The 22749-nt window shown below is 41.8% G+C and overlaps 1 protein-coding gene across 5 annotated transcripts in view; it reads right to left on the bottom strand.

Annotated features, from left to right (window-relative positions):
* The window catches only part of LOC106061099 (uncharacterized), a 33768-nt gene that overhangs the window by 10886 nt on the left and 133 nt on the right, over positions 1-22749 (bottom strand). Inside the window, exons 1-15 of one of the 5 annotated variants that reach the window (XM_056013920.1) lie at positions 22481-22618; positions 20206-20474; positions 19950-20088; positions 19247-19373; positions 18448-18627; positions 17780-17800; positions 17259-17357; positions 15145-15375; positions 14505-14639; positions 14284-14404; positions 13626-13816; positions 13271-13342; positions 3056-3178; positions 2438-2596; positions 480-1268 (exon numbers count right to left, since the gene is read on the bottom strand). In XM_056013920.1, the coding sequence (XP_055869895.1) occupies positions 480-1268; positions 2438-2596; positions 3056-3178; positions 13271-13342; positions 13626-13816; positions 14284-14404; positions 14505-14639; positions 15145-15375; positions 17259-17357; positions 17780-17800; positions 18448-18627; positions 19247-19373; positions 19950-20088; positions 20206-20379 (2561 nt within the window). In that variant the 5' untranslated portion in view covers positions 20380-20474; positions 22481-22618. Of the gene's footprint in view, positions 1-479; positions 1269-2437; positions 2597-3055; positions 3179-13270; positions 13343-13625; positions 13817-14283; positions 14405-14504; positions 14640-15144; positions 15376-17258; positions 17358-17779; positions 17801-18447; positions 18628-19246; positions 19374-19949; positions 20089-20205; positions 20475-22398; positions 22619-22749 lie in introns of those variants that run through there. The other 4 variants (XM_056013924.1, XM_056013921.1, XM_056013923.1 and 1 more) reach the window with 4 other exon arrangements.

Here is a 22749-nt window from a genome sequence, read left to right as displayed (position 1 = left end):
TAAAGAACAGAATTATTGTGATTAGTTGAACTGAAACCATTTTGTAACACAGGCTAATGTTTATGTAACAAAACCAGCAGACTAGTCAAATCAAAATAATTAGTTCTAATGTTAGATCACCTTGAATCATATCTGAGTTTACAGTTTCACATACTATACTACAAATATATGTGTGTTTCTATAGAAAACAAGCAAGCTGGAAGTCTGGAGAAGATGTGATATGTGAGGAAGTTCAAGGCCTCTCGTTTGCTATGTAATGAAGGATTTTTAAAATCAAGGTTTTACAACTTCAGAAACCAACTTTTTTTTATTGATCTAACAAGATTACTACCAAAAAAAAAAACAATTAGTCATGTAAGTATAAAAAAAGCCTAAAAAAAACAACAAACAAAAAACAAAACGGTTAAAATGTGAGAACCATAGATTTCTCTGCAGTGTTGAAACAGGGTTAGAGTTCAAATGAATAAATTAGAGCTTACAAAGTGTTGACTCTGTTTTTTATACGAGTTGCCAAATGATCTGCCCCATAGGGGCACAGTTGGTACTGAGGTGCCACAATTGAAAAAAGAGGGGGTAATAGAGGAGGCATCTCATCTTTCTCATTGGAGGATACAGGGGAAGGTGACCTCGTCACCGCTTCTGACACGGACGTGTAGAACATGTCTTCACACCATGTATTGATGTATGGATCGTAGGGCTTTGATGTATTCATACGCTTCAAATGGTGCCCTATGGGTTGCGGCTTGTCCTCTAGCTTCAAGTGTTTCCAGCTGTCCAAGGACTCTTCTGGAGATTTTGAACTTTTCTTAGAGCGAAAACATTTCTTCCTTTGACGATTAAGGCTGAAGGCAGATGATTCTGTGTCAGATCCTCCAGAGTCTGGTGGGCTCATGCCACAGAAAGTATCTTGGAATGAGGCCAGAGGAGCGTTAAAATTTTCAATGCATTGTATTTCCTTCGGCTCCATAGAGCCAGAATCTCCCTCATTTATAGCTAATGTCAGCAGAGGAAATGGTTGGTTCCTGGCAGACTCTGCAAAGCTGCCTAAAACGGAAGGTTTTAGATGTATAAGCTCGCAATCCAGAGAAGAGTCTGAGCACAAATCATCCATTGCGCGTTTCCGCATATCAAACCCAGCCCTCGGTAAAGCATGGCTCCATGGCGAACTGGTGTAGCCGTCAGTGCGAGAGGTGAAAGGTCCTTGCGAGACAGGGTCTGCACTTGAATGTGGAGGTGAAAAGCTCTGACGCTTAGTTAGGATATCTTCTCTGCATCACAATGAAAATGTAAATAGTTTAAAGATAACATGCTCTATAGATTAGCAATAAGAATGATCCTAAGTAAAGAGAGCATGAACTTCATTTATCATATAAATAAAAAAGTGAAAATGCTACAACAGTTTATGTAATCCAACAAACACCAAGGATGGACTTTGCATACACTATTACCTATATGCTAAGGAACTGAAGGTAGAAAAAAAAAAAGTTAAAAATGTTGCATACAGGATAAATTAGCTTAGGGAAAAGCTGGAAAGGTTATTACAATAGCTTTGTACCATTTGACATTTTTTAACCCTTAATGTGACTTTTTATTTTAGCATTATTTTACGCAATTTCTACACATGGAGAGTTCCTTAACCTAGGGAATGTGTGCATTATAGTGGCAGGTGTAATACTGAAAATATAAGCTGTATACATGGCTATGATGGTATGCAGTGCCACTGATGGTATGTAGAAAAGCTGTGGTAGTGCTGTTATGTGCCTGGCTGCGCAGTGAGAAGGTAGATGCTACAAAGCCTTACAAGGTAACAAAAACATTCTATGATGCTGTGAAAAAAATATTTTTAGAACATTAAAATTTCACCACCCAAGTATTTTTGGATTGAATTTGCATATAGTGCTTTCAAGAAAATGGTCTAGACTATAGTTCAATGCTGATTGAATTTTTAGTGGATTATCATCAAGGATTACCCTCACATGGGAAGTTGAAAAGGTAAACAAAAATTGTCAAGGCATGTACTGACAGAACCAAACAGCAAGAAGTGAAGAGACTTAAGAATTGGATTATATAAAACCTACAGCACATGGACTCCACCAGCTGAGCTTGGACAGCTGAAACAAGTGCATTAAGGATTGTCTTTCTAAACACCCCAAAAATAAATGCTACTCCAACCTCAACTTGTAGATCTGGACATAGTTTAAGACAGATAAATCCTAGTTCTGAATTGTATAGATAACCAAGTCCAAATGAAAAACTCAAAGAAATAATTGCTAGTTCAAACTTAAGATTCCTGTACAAACCCTGCCATACTAAAGACAATGCTATTTCTACCAAGAAACATGTTTAAACACCAAGCTACCTCTCGAACATGATTCCTGTATAAACCAAAAAAAAAGAATGCTATTTCTACCAAGAAACATGTTAAACACCAAGCTACCTTTCGAACATGAACAATGGCTCCATGAAAGGCGGTGCCTTCACATCCTCTGCGCAGTACTCTGCCACACTAGTATAACTGCTTATGGCCACTTTATCCATTTTTTTCTTAGACTCTGCATTATCTGTCTGGTACCTCAACAGGTTCATTATAAATATCCTGTGGATAGCAGAGCAAAAGAATGTTTAGAATACTCAGCATTTCATAAAGAAAATTACTTTAAAGCTAATTAAAATGTATTTCAAATTTTGAAGATAAAATTATTAAAAGAATAATGAGGGATTCATAATGCATTTAAAATTGCAAAAGAAAGCCTTAAAAAAAAGGAGCGAGGAACATTTTTCATGCTTATTTATTAAAGATGCTTTGGATAAAAACTAAGAAATCATTTGTATGTGAAAAAAAGGTAAGCTTTAAGACAGAAAAGTCTAAAAGTCTAATCAAAGAGTTTTAAAAATAAAGTTTGAGAACCTTCAGTTCTCTACAGTTTACTTTCACCAATTCCTATCCACAGGACAAAAATGAAACAAAACAAAAAAAACTGAAGCTAGCTTACTTTAACAATAGCAACCAAAAAACTTTCTGCTCCAATAATTAGAAGTGAAATTAGCAGACTACCTGGGCCTTCGAACAATTTTCCTGGTCATGGTAGCTTTCTCCTCCTTGCCACACTTCTCACATCGCATGTCGACTTCCGATGATTCAAAATATCTGTCGATGCAATCCTGTAGGTTGCTGTCTCTGTTGGGGAGACATTTCAAAAAAAAAAAAATTGCTATTGAGAATTCTTTGAATCAAATGTGATTCTTTTTGAAACATTTGCAAATTGTCCATTTAAATTCTAAACTAAACGTTTAAAAATTGGTTATCAGGTTCTATAATATTGTTATAAACCTGGTGGTGGCACAGAGAGGGGTAGTGGTGTGAGTGTAGTCAGCCGACGCAAATCGCCCCAGGCCAGCGCTAGACGAGCGGTCAACCGTGACGAGTTACGACGATCGGCCGAGACGAGTTAACAACATGAAGGTTCGAGTAGGATCGGCGTCGTGAACAGAGCTCATTAGCGTCACGAGAGTTGTAGTCATCTGACCACCTAGAAACGTCGAGCGGCGTTCTGTCCGGTTCTAGAAGGCCAGTAGGGACCCTATATAAAGAGCGGAGGTGTCGCAGTCAAGACGGTTCACGGCAGGGGTTCAGAAAGCGGGTTCACGACAGGAGTTCAGAACACGGTCGACTACAGCACAGTTCAACGGTGTGGTTCTGTACGGAGCATTACGACGGTTCAGTGCGGAGTACTGTCAAGTACAGTTGAGACGAACGGCGTCTTGATCTTGGTCTGTGATCGAGTCCGACACAACGAGCCCAAGTGTGTGAAGTCAGTCCCGAACTGTTGAACCCAGTGCAAGCCCGGAACGAGACGGAGAGGCCAGTGCAAGACTTGATACGGCGGAACGGTGCTATCGGAGAGATATTTGTTATCGCAGAGCTATTTGTACTGTTCTACGTGCTGCCAATTGTACAGTATTGGCTGTTATTTATGGACATTAAACCTTTACGTTATTTTGGAGCCCTGACTTGTCAAGTCCTTTAAGTTGGTGGTGTATGGTGCAGTTTGCAGAGAGCCTGGATAGTGAGATTCGTAACAACTGGTGTCAGAAGTGGGATCGGATCGGAATCGGATTGGATCGGATCTACTATGGCTCGTCTGAAACTGCTGTACGAACTTGAATTTAGAGAACTGAAGGAAGAACTCCGTGGACGAAGGCTGAAGGCATATGGAAACAAGGAAACTTTACAAGCCCGCCTCCGAGAAGACATGTTGGAAGAAAAAGAAGATCCGGACACATATCTTTTTGAAGTCGAACCTAGCTTGCTGGAACAGTTCACCAGTATCATGCAGGAAAAGATGGCAGCTATGCAGGGACAGATCGCCAGTAGCAAACAGGAGCAGATTGCAGCTATGCAGGGACAGATCGCCAGTAGCAGACAGGAGCAGATGGCAGCTATGAACTCGGGGCTGGAATACACCAATTCCAAGATAGATGCCATGAACACCAAGATAGCCGCCATGAACCAACGCATACCTGCTGTGGAGGAGAGGATCATCAACTCAGACGTTCGTTCAGATGCTAAAACCAGAGAGAGGAGCCTTGGCGGTGATCATGAGGACCCATTGAAACCTGACGAAGCCGTTGAGAGACATATGCAAGTCGAGAGACACCAGCCAGGTTCGAACCTAACAGACGTTGGTCCAGTTGCCAAGACTGGAGAGGAAAGTCCTGATGGTGGTAAAGAGAATCCAAGGCAGTCTGACGTGGACTTTGATGGACATTTGCAAGATGAAAGTCATCGACAAGGTCTGAAACCAACAAGCGATGGGCCCGATACTGAGACGAGAGAGAGAGGTCCTGATGACGGTGAAGAAAGCCGATTGGAACCTGAGGCCGAAGACGAAGGGGAGTGTTACCAACCTGCCCCACGAGCATGTCCTCCAGACACGGCTGAAAATGATGACTTGTCCCACTATTCCCTGTCCTATGGATTTGAAACCCATCCCAACCCTTCTCCGCAAAGCCCTATGACGTCACCTCTTTGGCCAACGATCTTGGTATCCCCAGCCCTTACATCCTATACTTCTCCATGTATCAAGTGGCTGCCCTCAATACCGAACGACAAGAGAGCGACGCGACCACGACATCACTGCAGTCACATGAAGGCCAACTGGCGGAGAAGAAGAAGGCTACTTTTGTTGAATGCAAGATGGATGACGATGCAACCTCGATATCACTGCAGCCACATGAAGACCAACTGGCGGAGAAGAAGAAGAAGGCGACTTTTGCTGAGTGCAATATGGATGACCATGCGATCACGAGGTCGATACAACCAGATGAAGGCTAACTGGAGGAAAAGAAGAAAACGTTTTCTGAACTCAACGTTGATGGCGATGAAAGCACGACGGCGAAGCAACCAGGTTAAGGCCAACTGGAGGAAGAGAAGGAAGCGACCATTGCTGACTGCAACATGGATGGCTCCATCAAGCTCAAGAGGCAAGCCAACTGCCACTGATCGCCCCCCGCCTGCAGCGATGAAACTTTACAGCCAATGTCATGATGTTGATTCTGTCCGGGACGGACAGATCTAAGGAGGGGGCAGTGTTATAAACCTGGTGGTGGCACAGAGAGGGGTAGTGGTGTGAGTGTAGTCAGCCGACGCAAATCGCCCCAGGCCAGCGCTAGACGAGCGGTCAACCGTGACGAGTTACGACGATCGGCCGAGACGAGTTAACAACATGAAGGTTCGAGTAGGATCGGCGTCGTGAACAGAGCTCATTAGCGTCACGAGAGTTGTAGTCATCTGACCACCTAGAAACGTCGAGCGGCGTTCTGTCCGGTTCTAGAAGGCCAGTAGGGACCCTATATAAAGAGCGGAGGTGTCGCAGTCAAGACGGTTCACGGCAGGGGTTCAGAAAGCGGGTTCACGACAGGAGTTCAGAACACGGTCGACTACAGCACAGTTCAACGGTGTGGTTCTGTACGGAGCATTACGACGGTTCAGTGCGGAGTACTGTCAAGTACAGTTGAGACGAACGGCGTCTTGATCTTGGTCTGTGATCGAGTCCGACACAACGAGCCCAAGTGTGTGAAGTCAGTCCCGAACTGTTGAACCCAGTGCAAGCCCGGAACGAGACGGAGAGGCCAGTGCAAGACTTGATACGGCGGAACGGTGCTATCGGAGAGATATTTGTTATCGCAGAGCTATTTGTACTGTTCTACGTGCTGCCAATTGTACAGTATTGGCTGTTATTTATGGACATTAAACCTTTACGTTATTTTGGAGCCCTGACTTGTCAAGTCCTTTAAGTTGGTGGTGTATGGTGCAGTTTGCAGAGAGCCTGGATAGTGAGATTCGTAACAACTGGTGTCAGAAGTGGGATCGGATCGGAATCGGATTGGATCGGATCTACTATGGCTCGTCTGAAACTGCTGTACGAACTTGAATTTAGAGAACTGAAGGAAGAACTCCGTGGACGAAGGCTGAAGGCATATGGAAACAAGGAAACTTTACAAGCCCGCCTCCGAGAAGACATGTTGGAAGAAAAAGAAGATCCGGACACATATCTTTTTGAAGTCGAACCTAGCTTGCTGGAACAGTTCACCAGTATCATGCAGGAAAAGATGGCAGCTATGCAGGGACAGATCGCCAGTAGCAAACAGGAGCAGATTGCAGCTATGCAGGGACAGATCGCCAGTAGCAGACAGGAGCAGATGGCAGCTATGAACTCGGGGCTGGAATACACCAATTCCAAGATAGATGCCATGAACACCAAGATAGCCGCCATGAACCAACGCATACCTGCTGTGGAGGAGAGGATCATCAACTCAGACGTTCGTTCAGATGCTAAAACCAGAGAGAGGAGCCTTGGCGGTGATCATGAGGACCCATTGAAACCTGACGAAGCCGTTGAGAGACATATGCAAGTCGAGAGACACCAGCCAGGTTCGAACCTAACAGACGTTGGTCCAGTTGCCAAGACTGGAGAGGAAAGTCCTGATGGTGGTAAAGAGAATCCAAGGCAGTCTGACGTGGACTTTGATGGACATTTGCAAGATGAAAGTCATCGACAAGGTCTGAAACCAACAAGCGATGGGCCCGATACTGAGACGAGAGAGAGAGGTCCTGATGACGGTGAAGAAAGCCGATTGGAACCTGAGGCCGAAGACGAAGGGGAGTGTTACCAACCTGCCCCACGAGCATGTCCTCCAGACACGGCTGAAAATGATGACTTGTCCCACTATTCCCTGTCCTATGGATTTGAAACCCATCCCAACCCTTCTCCGCAAAGCCCTATGACGTCACCTCTTTGGCCAACGATCTTGGTATCCCCAGCCCTTACATCCTATACTTCTCCATGTATCAAGTGGCTGCCCTCAATACCGAACGACAAGAGAGCGACGCGACCACGACATCACTGCAGTCACATGAAGGCCAACTGGCGGAGAAGAAGAAGGCTACTTTTGTTGAATGCAAGATGGATGACGATGCAACCTCGATATCACTGCAGCCACATGAAGACCAACTGGCGGAGAAGAAGAAGAAGGCGACTTTTGCTGAGTGCAATATGGATGACCATGCGATCACGAGGTCGATACAACCAGATGAAGGCTAACTGGAGGAAAAGAAGAAAACGTTTTCTGAACTCAACGTTGATGGCGATGAAAGCACGACGGCGAAGCAACCAGGTTAAGGCCAACTGGAGGAAGAGAAGGAAGCGACCATTGCTGACTGCAACATGGATGGCTCCATCAAGCTCAAGAGGCAAGCCAACTGCCACTGATCGCCCCCCGCCTGCAGCGATGAAACTTTACAGCCAATGTCATGATGTTGATTCTGTCCGGGACGGACAGATCTAAGGAGGGGGCAGTGTTATAAACCTGGTGGTGGCACAGAGAGGGGTAGTGGTGTGAGTGTAGTCAGCCGACGCAAATCGCCCCAGGCCAGCGCTAGACGAGCGGTCAACCGTGACGAGTTACGACGATCGGCCGAGACGAGTTAACAACATGAAGGTTCGAGTAGGATCGGCGTCGTGAACAGAGCTCATTAGCGTCACGAGAGTTGTAGTCATCTGACCACCTAGAAACGTCGAGCGGCGTTCTGTCCGGTTCTAGAAGGCCAGTAGGGACCCTATATAAAGAGCGGAGGTGTCGCAGTCAAGACGGTTCACGGCAGGGGTTCAGAAAGCGGGTTCACGACAGGAGTTCAGAACACGGTCGACTACAGCACAGTTCAACGGTGTGGTTCTGTACGGAGCATTACGACGGTTCAGTGCGGAGTACTGTCAAGTACAGTTGAGACGAACGGCGTCTTGATCTTGGTCTGTGATCGAGTCCGACACAACGAGCCCAAGTGTGTGAAGTCAGTCCCGAACTGTTGAACCCAGTGCAAGCCCGGAACGAGACGGAGAGGCCAGTGCAAGACTTGATACGGCGGAACGGTGCTATCGGAGAGATATTTGTTATCGCAGAGCTATTTGTACTGTTCTACGTGCTGCCAATTGTACAGTATTGGCTGTTATTTATGGACATTAAACCTTTACGTTATTTTGGAGCCCTGACTTGTCAAGTCCTTTAAGTTGGTGGTGTATGGTGCAGTTTGCAGAGAGCCTGGATAGTGAGATTCGTAACAACTGGTGTCAGAAGTGGGATCGGATCGGAATCGGATTGGATCGGATCTACTATGGCTCGTCTGAAACTGCTGTACGAACTTGAATTTAGAGAACTGAAGGAAGAACTCCGTGGACGAAGGCTGAAGGCATATGGAAACAAGGAAACTTTACAAGCCCGCCTCCGAGAAGACATGTTGGAAGAAAAAGAAGATCCGGACACATATCTTTTTGAAGTCGAACCTAGCTTGCTGGAACAGTTCACCAGTATCATGCAGGAAAAGATGGCAGCTATGCAGGGACAGATCGCCAGTAGCAAACAGGAGCAGATTGCAGCTATGCAGGGACAGATCGCCAGTAGCAGACAGGAGCAGATGGCAGCTATGAACTCGGGGCTGGAATACACCAATTCCAAGATAGATGCCATGAACACCAAGATAGCCGCCATGAACCAACGCATACCTGCTGTGGAGGAGAGGATCATCAACTCAGACGTTCGTTCAGATGCTAAAACCAGAGAGAGGAGCCTTGGCGGTGATCATGAGGACCCATTGAAACCTGACGAAGCCGTTGAGAGACATATGCAAGTCGAGAGACACCAGCCAGGTTCGAACCTAACAGACGTTGGTCCAGTTGCCAAGACTGGAGAGGAAAGTCCTGATGGTGGTAAAGAGAATCCAAGGCAGTCTGACGTGGACTTTGATGGACATTTGCAAGATGAAAGTCATCGACAAGGTCTGAAACCAACAAGCGATGGGCCCGATACTGAGACGAGAGAGAGAGGTCCTGATGACGGTGAAGAAAGCCGATTGGAACCTGAGGCCGAAGACGAAGGGGAGTGTTACCAACCTGCCCCACGAGCATGTCCTCCAGACACGGCTGAAAATGATGACTTGTCCCACTATTCCCTGTCCTATGGATTTGAAACCCATCCCAACCCTTCTCCGCAAAGCCCTATGACGTCACCTCTTTGGCCAACGATCTTGGTATCCCCAGCCCTTACATCCTATACTTCTCCATGTATCAAGTGGCTGCCCTCAATACCGAACGACAAGAGAGCGACGCGACCACGACATCACTGCAGTCACATGAAGGCCAACTGGCGGAGAAGAAGAAGGCTACTTTTGTTGAATGCAAGATGGATGACGATGCAACCTCGATATCACTGCAGCCACATGAAGACCAACTGGCGGAGAAGAAGAAGAAGGCGACTTTTGCTGAGTGCAATATGGATGACCATGCGATCACGAGGTCGATACAACCAGATGAAGGCTAACTGGAGGAAAAGAAGAAAACGTTTTCTGAACTCAACGTTGATGGCGATGAAAGCACGACGGCGAAGCAACCAGGTTAAGGCCAACTGGAGGAAGAGAAGGAAGCGACCATTGCTGACTGCAACATGGATGGCTCCATCAAGCTCAAGAGGCAAGCCAACTGCCACTGATCGCCCCCCGCCTGCAGCGATGAAACTTTACAGCCAATGTCATGATGTTGATTCTGTCCGGGACGGACAGATCTAAGGAGGGGGCAGTGTTATAAACCTGGTGGTGGCACAGAGAGGGGTAGTGGTGTGAGTGTAGTCAGCCGACGCAAATCGCCCCAGGCCAGCGCTAGACGAGCGGTCAACCGTGACGAGTTACGACGATCGGCCGAGACGAGTTAACAACATGAAGGTTCGAGTAGGATCGGCGTCGTGAACAGAGCTCATTAGCGTCACGAGAGTTGTAGTCATCTGACCACCTAGAAACGTCGAGCGGCGTTCTGTCCGGTTCTAGAAGGCCAGTAGGGACCCTATATAAAGAGCGGAGGTGTCGCAGTCAAGACGGTTCACGGCAGGGGTTCAGAAAGCGGGTTCACGACAGGAGTTCAGAACACGGTCGACTACAGCACAGTTCAACGGTGTGGTTCTGTACGGAGCATTACGACGGTTCAGTGCGGAGTACTGTCAAGTACAGTTGAGACGAACGGCGTCTTGATCTTGGTCTGTGATCGAGTCCGACACAACGAGCCCAAGTGTGTGAAGTCAGTCCCGAACTGTTGAACCCAGTGCAAGCCCGGAACGAGACGGAGAGGCCAGTGCAAGACTTGATACGGCGGAACGGTGCTATCGGAGAGATATTTGTTATCGCAGAGCTATTTGTACTGTTCTACGTGCTGCCAATTGTACAGTATTGGCTGTTATTTATGGACATTAAACCTTTACGTTATTTTGGAGCCCTGACTTGTCAAGTCCTTTAAGTTGGTGGTGTATGGTGCAGTTTGCAGAGAGCCTGGATAGTGAGATTCGTAACAACTGGTGTCAGAAGTGGGATCGGATCGGAATCGGATTGGATCGGATCTACTATGGCTCGTCTGAAACTGCTGTACGAACTTGAATTTAGAGAACTGAAGGAAGAACTCCGTGGACGAAGGCTGAAGGCATATGGAAACAAGGAAACTTTACAAGCCCGCCTCCGAGAAGACATGTTGGAAGAAAAAGAAGATCCGGACACATATCTTTTTGAAGTCGAACCTAGCTTGCTGGAACAGTTCACCAGTATCATGCAGGAAAAGATGGCAGCTATGCAGGGACAGATCGCCAGTAGCAAACAGGAGCAGATTGCAGCTATGCAGGGACAGATCGCCAGTAGCAGACAGGAGCAGATGGCAGCTATGAACTCGGGGCTGGAATACACCAATTCCAAGATAGATGCCATGAACCAACGCATACCTGCTGTGGAGGAGAGGATCATCAACTCAGACGTTCGTTCAGATGCTAAAACCAGAGAGAGGAGCCTTGGCGGTGATCATGAGGACCCATTGAAACCTGACGAAGCCGTTGAGAGACATATGCAAGTCGAGAGACACCAGCCAGGTTCGAACCTAACAGACGTTGGTCCAGTTGCCAAGACTGGAGAGGAAAGTCCTGATGGTGGTAAAGAGAATCCAAGGCAGTCTGACGTGGACTTTGATGGACATTTGCAAGATGAAAGTCATCGACAAGGTCTGAAACCAACAAGCGATGGGCCCGATACTGAGACGAGAGAGAGAGGTCCTGATGACGGTGAAGAAAGCCGATTGGAACCTGAGGCCGAAGACGAAGGGGAGTGTTACCAACCTGCCCCACGAGCATGTCCTCCAGACACGGCTGAAAATGATGACTTGTCCCACTATTCCCTGTCCTATGGATTTGAAACCCATCCCAACCCTTCTCCGCAAAGCCCTATGACGTCACCTCTTTGGCCAACGATCTTGGTATCCCCAGCCCTTACATCCTATACTTCTCCATGTATCAAGTGGCTGCCCTCAATACCGAACGACAAGAGAGCGACGCGACCACGACATCACTGCAGTCACATGAAGGCCAACTGGCGGAGAAGAAGAAGGCTACTTTTGTTGAATGCAAGATGGATGACGATGCAACCTCGATATCACTGCAGCCACATGAAGACCAACTGGCGGAGAAGAAGAAGAAGGCGACTTTTGCTGAGTGCAATATGGATGACCATGCGATCACGAGGTCGATACAACCAGATGAAGGCTAACTGGAGGAAAAGAAGAAAACGTTTTCTGAACTCAACGTTGATGGCGATGAAAGCACGACGGCGAAGCAACCAGGTTAAGGCCAACTGGAGGAAGAGAAGGAAGCGACCATTGCTGACTGCAACATGGATGGCTCCATCAAGCTCAAGAGGCAAGCCAACTGCCACTGATCGCCCCCCGCCTGCAGCGATGAAACTTTACAGCCAATGTCATGATGTTGATTCTGTCCGGGACGGACAGATCTAAGGAGGGGGCAGTGTTATAAACCTGGTGGTGGCACAGAGAGGGGTAGTGGTGTGAGTGTAGTCAGCCGACGCAAATCGCCCCAGGCCAGCGCTAGACGAGCGGTCAACCGTGACGAGTTACGACGATCGGCCGAGACGAGTTAACAACATGAAGGTTCGAGTAGGATCGGCGTCGTGAACAGAGCTCATTAGCGTCACGAGAGTTGTAGTCATCTGACCACCTAGAAACGTCGAGCGGCGTTCTGTCCGGTTCTAGAAGGCCAGTAGGGACCCTATATAAAGAGCGGAGGTGTCGCAGTCAAGACGGTTCACGGCAGGGGTTCAGAAAGCGGGTTCACGACAGGAGTTCAGAACACGGTCGACTACAGCACAGTTCAACGGTGTGGTTCTGTACGGAGCATTACGACGGTTCAGTGCGGAGTACTGTCAAGTACAGTTGAGACGAACGGCGTCTTGATCTTGGTCTGTGATCGAGTCCGACACAACGAGCCCAAGTGTGTGAAGTCAGTCCCGAACTGTTGAACCCAGTGCAAGCCCGGAACGAGACGGAGAGGCCAGTGCAAGACTTGATACGGCGGAACGGTGCTATCGGAGAGATATTTGTTATCGCAGAGCTATTTGTACTGTTCTACGTGCTGCCAATTGTACAGTATTGGCTGTTATTTATGGACATTAAACCTTTACGTTATTTTGGAGCCCTGACTTGTCAAGTCCTTTAAGTTGGTGGTGTATGGTGCAGTTTGCAGAGAGCCTGGATAGTGAGATTCGTAACAATATTTAAGAAAAAAACCTAATGGTCAATGTATTTATGTATGGGAATACAAATACTTAAAGTCATCAGCAAAGAAAAGCCATGAACATTTACAGATGAAAGAGAAAAAAAAATGCTGAGAATTTAAAACTTACTTATTTGAATCAAGGGCTAACATCAGGGTGGTATCTTTCTCTTCATGCTGGGATATCACCTCAGTTTTACACCTACAGAAAAATAATAAACCAGTTACAACCTGTAACTAGAATTTAAATTTTTCTTCTAGAACTAAGATGTAAAGCTTCAGATGATTTAAGAAGGTGCCAAGTGATAAAATGAAAATCAAACTTCACTTTCAAAACCATTGTCAGTACCTATAAAAAAAAATTAAGTGGATACCAAGAATGGAACTTAATGACATTCAAACCTTATCAATCGGCCACCATGCTACTCAACTATTTGTTAAAGAAAAAAATCTACAAACTTGCACAAATAAAAAACAAAACTTACTCATGGAAGAAGAAAGAGGTTTTGTAAAACCACATGAAGTTTGTCTCGATGGGTGTCCCAGGTGACATGTTCGAAAAGTTGGAGGCAGAAGAGGATGCATTTTCAAGAGCCTCCATGTTTCTATTCCTCATGACTTGTTTCATTTCCTCATCTGTACGATCCAACAGCTCAGCCAAGAGTTCATGCGCATCCTTTGAAATTAATTGTAATAAAAAAACTTATCTCAAAGGGTCAAATGATAAGTTCCCCCTAAATACTGTGGCAAACCCTACAAAACAGGTTCATATGACTAATTAACCCACACAACTAGTCAGCCCTATCTAAACATGTCCATAAGACTTATTCCCCACACAACTAGTCAGCCCTATCTAAACATGTCCATAAGACTAATTCAACCACAGCTGTGGTAAAACCCCTTACAAATCAACGATTACAAATTCAACGACTGGACTAACTCTCCTGAAGGGATGTTTATAAAAATAATTCAAGAAGTTTATTAGATGAAGTGAATCACAGATGATGTCATTCACAAATCAACTCTCTTAGTACTATACAAACGGAGCAAGTGGACAGAGCGAAAGGTGAAGGTGATCAGAATCTTCACAGAACAGAAATAAATATAAGCAAAATCAGAAAGATCTTTCCCCCCGTGGCTCACCTGTTGTGTATTGAGCGCAAATTTTCTGTTGATGTCATGACGCAGCCTTGTCAAAATTTGACGTACTCTCTCTGGACAAGCATCCAACTTTCTGACATCCTTCATCAGCAGGTACAGCAACCTACAAAAGTTTCCGAGAAAAAATTAAATTGCTTTTTCCCCTTACGTTTGCTGATTACACTATTAACTAAGAGCAAAAAGTCATCTATACTGTTTTTCACCTGGTTATAGAGTTCGCCTTGAGATCTAGACCATACTCCATCACCGCTGATTGAAAGTCTATAGAGAGAGGCTCGAGAGAGGACAAACACTGCAAGGGCGAGTTCATAAAACATGTGTTGCCGAGGTTGTCAAACCTGTAAATAGGTTTTGATATTAAGCATTTCCCAAACAAGGAAAATATTTTAACTTTTAGATGACAAGGCCAGATTTTTATAAAATGTTTCCTTATAATGAATTTATTTTTTAATCATTAAGTTGTAGATATGCATACAAGTGCTCTCCCCCTAGTGATATTAGAGCATGTCATAGTTTGCCTGAATTGGCCAGGAAAACCAATGACTTAAGACTTAAAATCTCTAGCATGCATGACTAGATTATCAACATGTATATGCATAGGGTATAATAAAATTTATTAGAGTAACCAGTGTACTAATAGATTAAATATTACATTATCACAGTTATTCAGATGTTTAGAGATGGAATTTCCGATTTTAAACCAGAACTCAGATGTACACAAGTTTAAAGTTAACTACAATAACAAGCAAGGGGGGACAACAAAATGTTACAACTAACAGCAGACGTGAGATTCATTACAGGTTTTACTTTGCTCCAAACGCATCAGAAACAATTTGCACTCACCCCACAGTTCTCTGAGACGCATCACCCCCTTCAGCCTGCACCAAAGTAACCTCCTCCTCTTGTGGAGACCCTCTGGAGGCATCTGGTACAACAAGGGGCATTTTACCCTGGCTGTAGCTCCCAGTGAGTGACGATGAGGTAGGAGAGTTGTAACCGTCTGTCAGCTTAGCTCTCTTCAGCTTAGGGCTTCTGTCTTCACTTGAACTAGTGGCTTGAGTGTTCTTAATTTCTCTATCAAGAAATACAATCTAGAGCTAGTTATTCCAATCACAACAAAGAAAGATTCAAAGAACCACAGCACTTTAATACAACTCTGGCTACTAAATGGCACACACACAATGATATTTCTTATTCAAAGCTAGCAAATGTCACCAGAAATGTCAAAACACAAGAAAACATTGCCAAGACAAAGGAATCAAAACAATGGAGGGAGTGAGGTACATAGTCTTGAGTGAACTCTAGTCAACAACAAACAAACCAAATCTAGGTCACACAAGCTCATGTATACAAACATCTTACATTGAGAGGCTGGAAGGGTGTACAAAGATCAAATAAAATAAGTGTTTTTCTTGCAATGTAAACTGATTAAAAAACAAAAAGGCATCATTAGGAAGAAAAAAACAACAACACACACACACACATAAATTTTTTTTTTTTTTCTTTAAAAAAACATTTATAGATGTTAATAAAGAAATTAAAAGAGTTTAAATTAGTGATTCAATCTAAATACTTTTTCAAAAGTATTACATTCCTTTCTATCAGGGTCATAGCATTCTCTAGCATGTGTGGCCAAGCACAATATGACCACATGTGATCACACAATTAAAAAAGCATATAATTTTATCAATCAGTCATCGAAACCAGTTAGTTTTGATAAGCACAGTTCAATTCACATCTAGCTATAGTGAACTAGAGCAGGCAGCATAACAGAAATTCAAAACAACAAATATCTGATACTGAAATGCTTTTATTGGCTTCATTTATTACCAGTGCAAGGTTTTCCCATAATATGAGACTTAGTTTTTGTTCTAATAATCTGATATGAGATTTGATAGAGTTGGCAACACTGGACTTATCAAGTATGTATTAATATATATAAAAATAAATTATTAAATAAACATGAAAATAAAACTTGGCAACAAATTAAGATAATTTTATTGGTCCAAACAAGGGGAATTTCAGTTGACCACAGTAGTCCACCTCAGTATTACTACTATAACAATAACAATGGAGATGCAACCATGAACAATATTCACACACGAAACTAACACACACACAATCAGCACTTTAGGAATATGGAATCTATGTACTTCTCAGTGACGATGCATGGCCTTGAAACACCCTGACTGAAAGTGGAAGAATTTCAAATTCTAACTTAAATGGAGAGGAGTGGACCACTTCACCCAGATCTGATGTAACTGTGGTGTAACGAGTGCAAATCATGTTTGATAATAGTTTAAAAAGTAAATCATTGACTTCAATTAAAGCAACAAGGTACCTGTGGAACCAATGGGGCATAATATGTAAAGCTAATCTGTTTTTTATTTTTTTGGTTGATGGTTAACAAGGGTATTACGTGGCCAACACTACGACCAACTGCATTGTTTTTCCAATGTATGTCAGGTACTCAGAGGCATCCTAAAAAAAAACCCTGAAGTTTAAATTCTCATTTTTCAATGAGGATTTGAACTCAAGACCCCTCAGATCAGAAACCAAGTGCTTGACCATTAAGACACCCCGGCCCTTAGTTCTGAAACCAAGCGCTCGACCACTTTTTAGACACCCCATACCTTAGTTCAGAAACCAAGCGCTTGACCACTTAGACACCCCAGCCCCTAGTTCAGAAATCAAGCGCTTTACCACTTAGAAACCCCAGCCCATATTTAAAGCAACAAGTGCATAAATGTTACTTTTAATTACTCTGTACACAAAGCCTTGGTTCAAAATTTTTTTATTTTTTTTTTACATTCTCCCTGCATTCTTCTTTTGTTTCCCTTCCATCTCTCTCACAATTCAATGGATTTTTTTCCCATTATCTCCCTCAATTTTATCTTAAAGAAATGTCTCTCTTATCTTATTAAAATGGAACTTGGTCTAATTAAAAAAAAACTTACTTGTTGGGATGATCAAAAGTAGAAGTACTCTGAGATCCATAGAATCTTTTGGTTCCCAGTCCACTAGCCACAGAGGGTCCATTGTGTAGGTTTGGGGCTCTAAAAAAAAACCCACAACACAATAAAAACATGAATATGTCTATAAATTCAATACTTATAAAAGCAAATTTCAAATTTGACAAGTACCAATGCAAATGCTTTTAGACATTACCAAAATGTAGAGATGTAACTTATGTAATGCAACCTAAATAATCACACTATGTCTCAACATTTTATTGGCTAATATAAAAAAAAAAATTCACTTCAGTTTATAAATCCTTCAGAACTTGATAACAATTTTCTCTTGAGGAATGTGGGATATCATAGGGAGATGGTATTTTTGTTTTTAAGACAGCGAGTTGGATGATAAAATGATAAGAAAAGAGGAACTGGTGGGCAGATCACTAATGGTACCATCAAGGACTAAAATTTAAATGGTGTGATAGTTTTTTTAAGATCAATAACTCAAAGTTCATTCTTACCTTGTAGCAATATCCTTCACCCTGAAAAACATACAAGTGCAGGAGAATAAATAAATTTCACAGAAATATAAAGAAAATAAATAATAATATTGCACTATGTGTTTTATGATTGGGAAGCAGGGTCAAGGCCAAAGTTTTCCATCTGTTCGTAACTTTCTTAGCCCCCATCTCTCTCCACTTAGTCCTCCCAGCAGTCAACATCAACACGTGCTGGCACGAAACACGCAAAGGGAAAAAAAAACAAAAAGCAGCCTTTGTCAAGAGAACGAAAAAGAAAGCCGCCCTGTCAGCTCACCCTAAAACAGACGCATACACACGTGCAAACTGTGGCAAACTTTACAGCTCCAGAATCGTCCTGAAAAGCCACGCCAGATTTTGCCCTTTCTCAAGAAGAAACTAAAACCAGTGAATCATGTGGAGCGCATCCATTGTCTTCCAAGGCAGAAGGATCCATATACGCATACATATAAAAGACTATATAAGTTTTCGAGCTTTCAACATATGAAAAACTGTTTTATTATGCAAAATATAATACAACAAATGCTACATAACCCTAAAATGTTTTTAGATACAACTGTAATCATGAGTTAAAATTGAGTTTAAATGCTCATGAGCTAATACTATTTGTTTTTATCAACAGAAAATGTTTTAGTCCCCATATCACTTACCCGGTAAACTTTCCATGAGTCGTGCTAGCCTCTAGGTCCATATCCTCCTCATCTGTACACAATCCATTCTGATTCGGGTCAGTTTTTACTGTCCTGTTACTTTTAAGGGCTTGATTGGGTGTTGAGGTTGGACCATGCGTGGGCGTCCTAGCCTTGACCTCACCATTATGTGCAACTCTGCTTAATTAAAGAAACAAATACAACGATAAATAAATAAATATATATTAATATCTTAAATATACCAGCTGATAAGGATGGCGGCTGACTGGTTAAGTGCTTGGCTTCTGAACGGAGGTGTTTCGGGTTTGATTCTCAGAGAAGAATGGGACTTTCAATTTCTAGAATTTTTAGTCCATCCAACAGTAATGGGTACTTGACATTAGTTGGGGAAAGTAAAGGGTTGGTCATTGTGCTGGCAACACAACACCCACATTAACCTTTAACATCATCTGCCCCATAGATCGCAAAGTCAGAAAGGAATACTTAACTTTTCCCCCCTTTTTAAAGCTGATATTCATGCTTTGCTATACATACATATTTTACTCATTAATTCTAGTATAAAGTTTAAAAAAAATCTAAATCCTAGTATAAAGTAAAAAAAAAATAAATCTAAATTCTAGTTTAAAGTAAAAAAATCTAAATTCTAGTATAAAGTAAAAAAATCTAAATTCTAGTATAAAGTAAAAAAATCTAAATTCTAGTATAAAGTAAAAAAATCTAAATTCTAGTATAAAGTAAAAAAATCTAAATTCTAGTATTAAGTAAAAAAAATCTATCAGCAGACTAGAAAGTCACTTACTTCTGTTGGTTGGTCAGCAGTAATGAGTGGTCAGGGGGACTTACATTCTCAGTACCCTTTTTGTACAGGATTGAGGCCTTGGATGTAAGTCCAACCTCTGCCTTGTTATGACTCTGACCTATAGGCTCTGTGAACACAAGGGACTGGTCAACAACTGCTATGGTTAGACTATGTATGAAGTTAAAAAAACAAACAATGTACTGGATATTCTTAGAAGTTTTTAAAACAAGGCAATATATTCTCTAAATCAAAGTCAACATTCTCTAAGTGTAAGACCAAGTCAACATTCTCTAGATTAAAGACCAATTCAACATTCTCTAGATTAAAGACCATATCAACATTCCCTAGATTAAAGACCAAATCAACATTCTCTAGATTAAAGACCAAATCAACATTCCCCAGATTAAAGACCAAATCAACATTCTCTAGATTAAAGACCAAATCAACATTCCCTAGATTAAAGACCAAATCAACATTCCCTAGATTAAAGACCAAATCAACATTATCTAGATTAAAGACCAAATCAACATTCTTAGAGATTAAAGACCAAATCAACATTCTCTAGATTAAAGACCAAATCAACATTCTCTAGGTTAAAAACCAAGTCAACATTCTCTAAACTTTATCTTTTTTTTTTTGGTTTGTTTGCATGCAAAATTTTAAATAATCTAACCATAATGATTTTAGTAAGTAAGTTACATACCTGATTTCTGTATCTGGGAAATTAATGCTTTGGCGGAAGCCACATCGTTGCTTGTCAACTTGATATGGATCCCATCCCCATTTTTGTCATCAACGATGAGACGTCCACATTTCAATGACAGTGACACCGAATTTTTAATCTAAATATAAAAAGTCAATGGTTGAAATGTTTTATTTTTTTTTTATAACTATCACATTTTAAATATTTTATTTTTTTTAGGTCATTTAGAGTTTAAGCCATGTCAAAAAGCTCTTACCAGAATTTCGTGTGACGCTCTGTTAGGGTTGACCTTGAAAAACAGTTTCACCTTCCAGGTGTCTGTTTCTGGGTCATAGTCAAAATCAACATTGCCAGTTTTCCACTGCATCGATTTTTCCAGGCCAGCCGTTTTGACCTGGCCATGGAACTGGCTTTTATTTATCCACTGCATTGTTGTATGTCACATTTGTGCTGTGACGGGTGCGACGGGTAACTCACTCCAAGTGAAATACGTTTACAGGAAGTTTCGCTCTAATACTGACATTCCTGAAACAATAAGCACAATTATCATTAAAAAAACAACAACTTATAATTATAAGTTACTTATATGACAATATTTACAGAGGGATTTCTTTATCTATCTTAAGGGTATTTCAATATATAAGTGGATGTATATAAGGACAATGGAGAATGACTAAAAGAGTGAATGAGAAAGGACCCTCCTCATTTCAAATTTTCTTTGTTACTTTAAATATTGATTCACCATGTCATAAACATAACTATAAATAAAATATTTTCACTTAAACATAATTTAATGAGAAAATCCTATGGGCTTGCCGTGACTAAGGTAACAAAGTAGATATTTAATATTTCATATGAAGTATATTATATGATGGGACATGGCAGTAAAGTGCCTGGTGTCTGAATCAAGGGATCCTTAGTTTGAATTACTTTGAAGATTAGGGTTTTGAATTTGGGGATTTTAAGACACCCTTGAGTCTATCCAACTCAAATGGGTACCAGACATTTAGTTGGGGAAAAGTAAAGGCGGTGGGTTGTTGTGCTGGCCACATTTACCTTTGTTAACCCATCCCCATGGTCTTTATGACCAGCTAAGGGATGGAAAGCCAGCAATAGGTGGACAAAGAAAACATTTCAGGGATGTCCACCAAGAATCTCTTAAAGCCTTCAATATTGATCTTGCCACCTGGGAGACGAAAGCACATGATGCAGCATCATGGCACAGCGCTGTGAAAACTGGGCAACAATTGCTGAGGACAAGTAAAAAGCACTGGCAGGAGAAAAAACTCCAGCTGGGATATTATACTTCCCAGTAACAAAAACTCCAACTGGGACATACTTCCCAGTTCCAGTGTGCAGCCAAACATTTCTGGCTCACATAGGTCTCACATACCACATGAGGCATGTTTGCATCCTGAAGAAGAATGGGTACCTGACACTAGTTGGGGAAAAGTAAAAGCGGTTGGTCATTGTGTTGGCCCCATGACATGCTGCGAGTTAACCATTGACCAGAGAAACAGATAGATGGCTAGGTCTGAAAGTGACTCAGACACTGTAACTACATCTAGAGCTAAAATCTAGAATCTATGGGCACTAAGGCTAAGGTTACTAGAATCTAGATCTACTGAATTTTACTGATAACTGAATCTACAACTTTATTTACTAAAGTATCTCAGAGTCTAGACTAGTCTAGAGTCTCTAGATATTATATACTGTACTTGATTCTAAGTTCTAAGTATATAATTTAGTACTTTAGTCTACATCTAAAATCTAAAGGTTCTTAAAGTAGTCTAGATCTGTAACTCTGCTGACATGTTTTTTGACAGTGGAGTGTGGAGTCACACTAGTGACTAGTCACAGTGACAGTGTTGACTATTGTATATAATATAGATAGTATAGTCAATATAGATTATAGATATATAATATATAGATCTATATTAGTAGTAGTATTGACATGTACATGTATGACAGTACAACAGTGTCAACAGTGTACTTGAGAGCTGTCACAGGTACTTTTTAAGAATGCTTAAGAATCAAAATCAAGTGTATCTCAGTATCTGTAGAATAATATAATCTATATAAATCAAATATTATATAGACATAGTCATAGATCTATAGTAGTATAGTATGTATTATCAATCAAATCAATTTTATCAATGTAGACTCTATATGATATAATTTAGAAGAATGTCTGACTAGTACTAGTCTAGTAATGACAATACATATATTAATAGACTCTATAGATCTATTATCCTATATTTAATGCAATGAATCAAAATCAATGACAATCACAAGTGACAAAAAAAGTCACAATGATTATAATTATGATCAAGATCCCATGCTTTTTCTTAACACAAAAGCTGCTGCTGTTTATAAATTGTGTAAGTAATAGTGATAAGTGTCTTTTTTCCTATACTATAGTGTGTAATGTATAGATTTAGTTCTATACCTGTATTAGATTTAGACCTAGATCTACAGTGCCTACAGTGTTTAGTTTAGTGTTTAGTATAATATTGACATTTTAAGCATACCTATATTGCCATGATTAAACGCGGGTTATTTTTTCAGCAAATGAAGGCTAAACATAAATATCAACTGTTTATTAAATGATATTAATTTATTAGATCTAAAAGTATGAATAGTTTTACTGTTCAAAATTTATAGATCTATATAGTATGAAATTTATTTTTTAAATAAATATATAAAGAAGTATATAATTATATATTGATCATTTCCTGTTTACATCGACATTGGATAATAATACAATTCTTATATTTAACAAGTTACAATGTATTAAACG

This window comes from Biomphalaria glabrata, chromosome 16 (genome assembly GCF_947242115.1).
Source record: "Biomphalaria glabrata chromosome 16, xgBioGlab47.1, whole genome shotgun sequence".
Classification (NCBI taxonomy): domain Eukaryota; kingdom Metazoa; phylum Mollusca; class Gastropoda; family Planorbidae; genus Biomphalaria; species Biomphalaria glabrata.
This window is presented reverse-complemented; position numbering and strand designations above follow the sequence as displayed.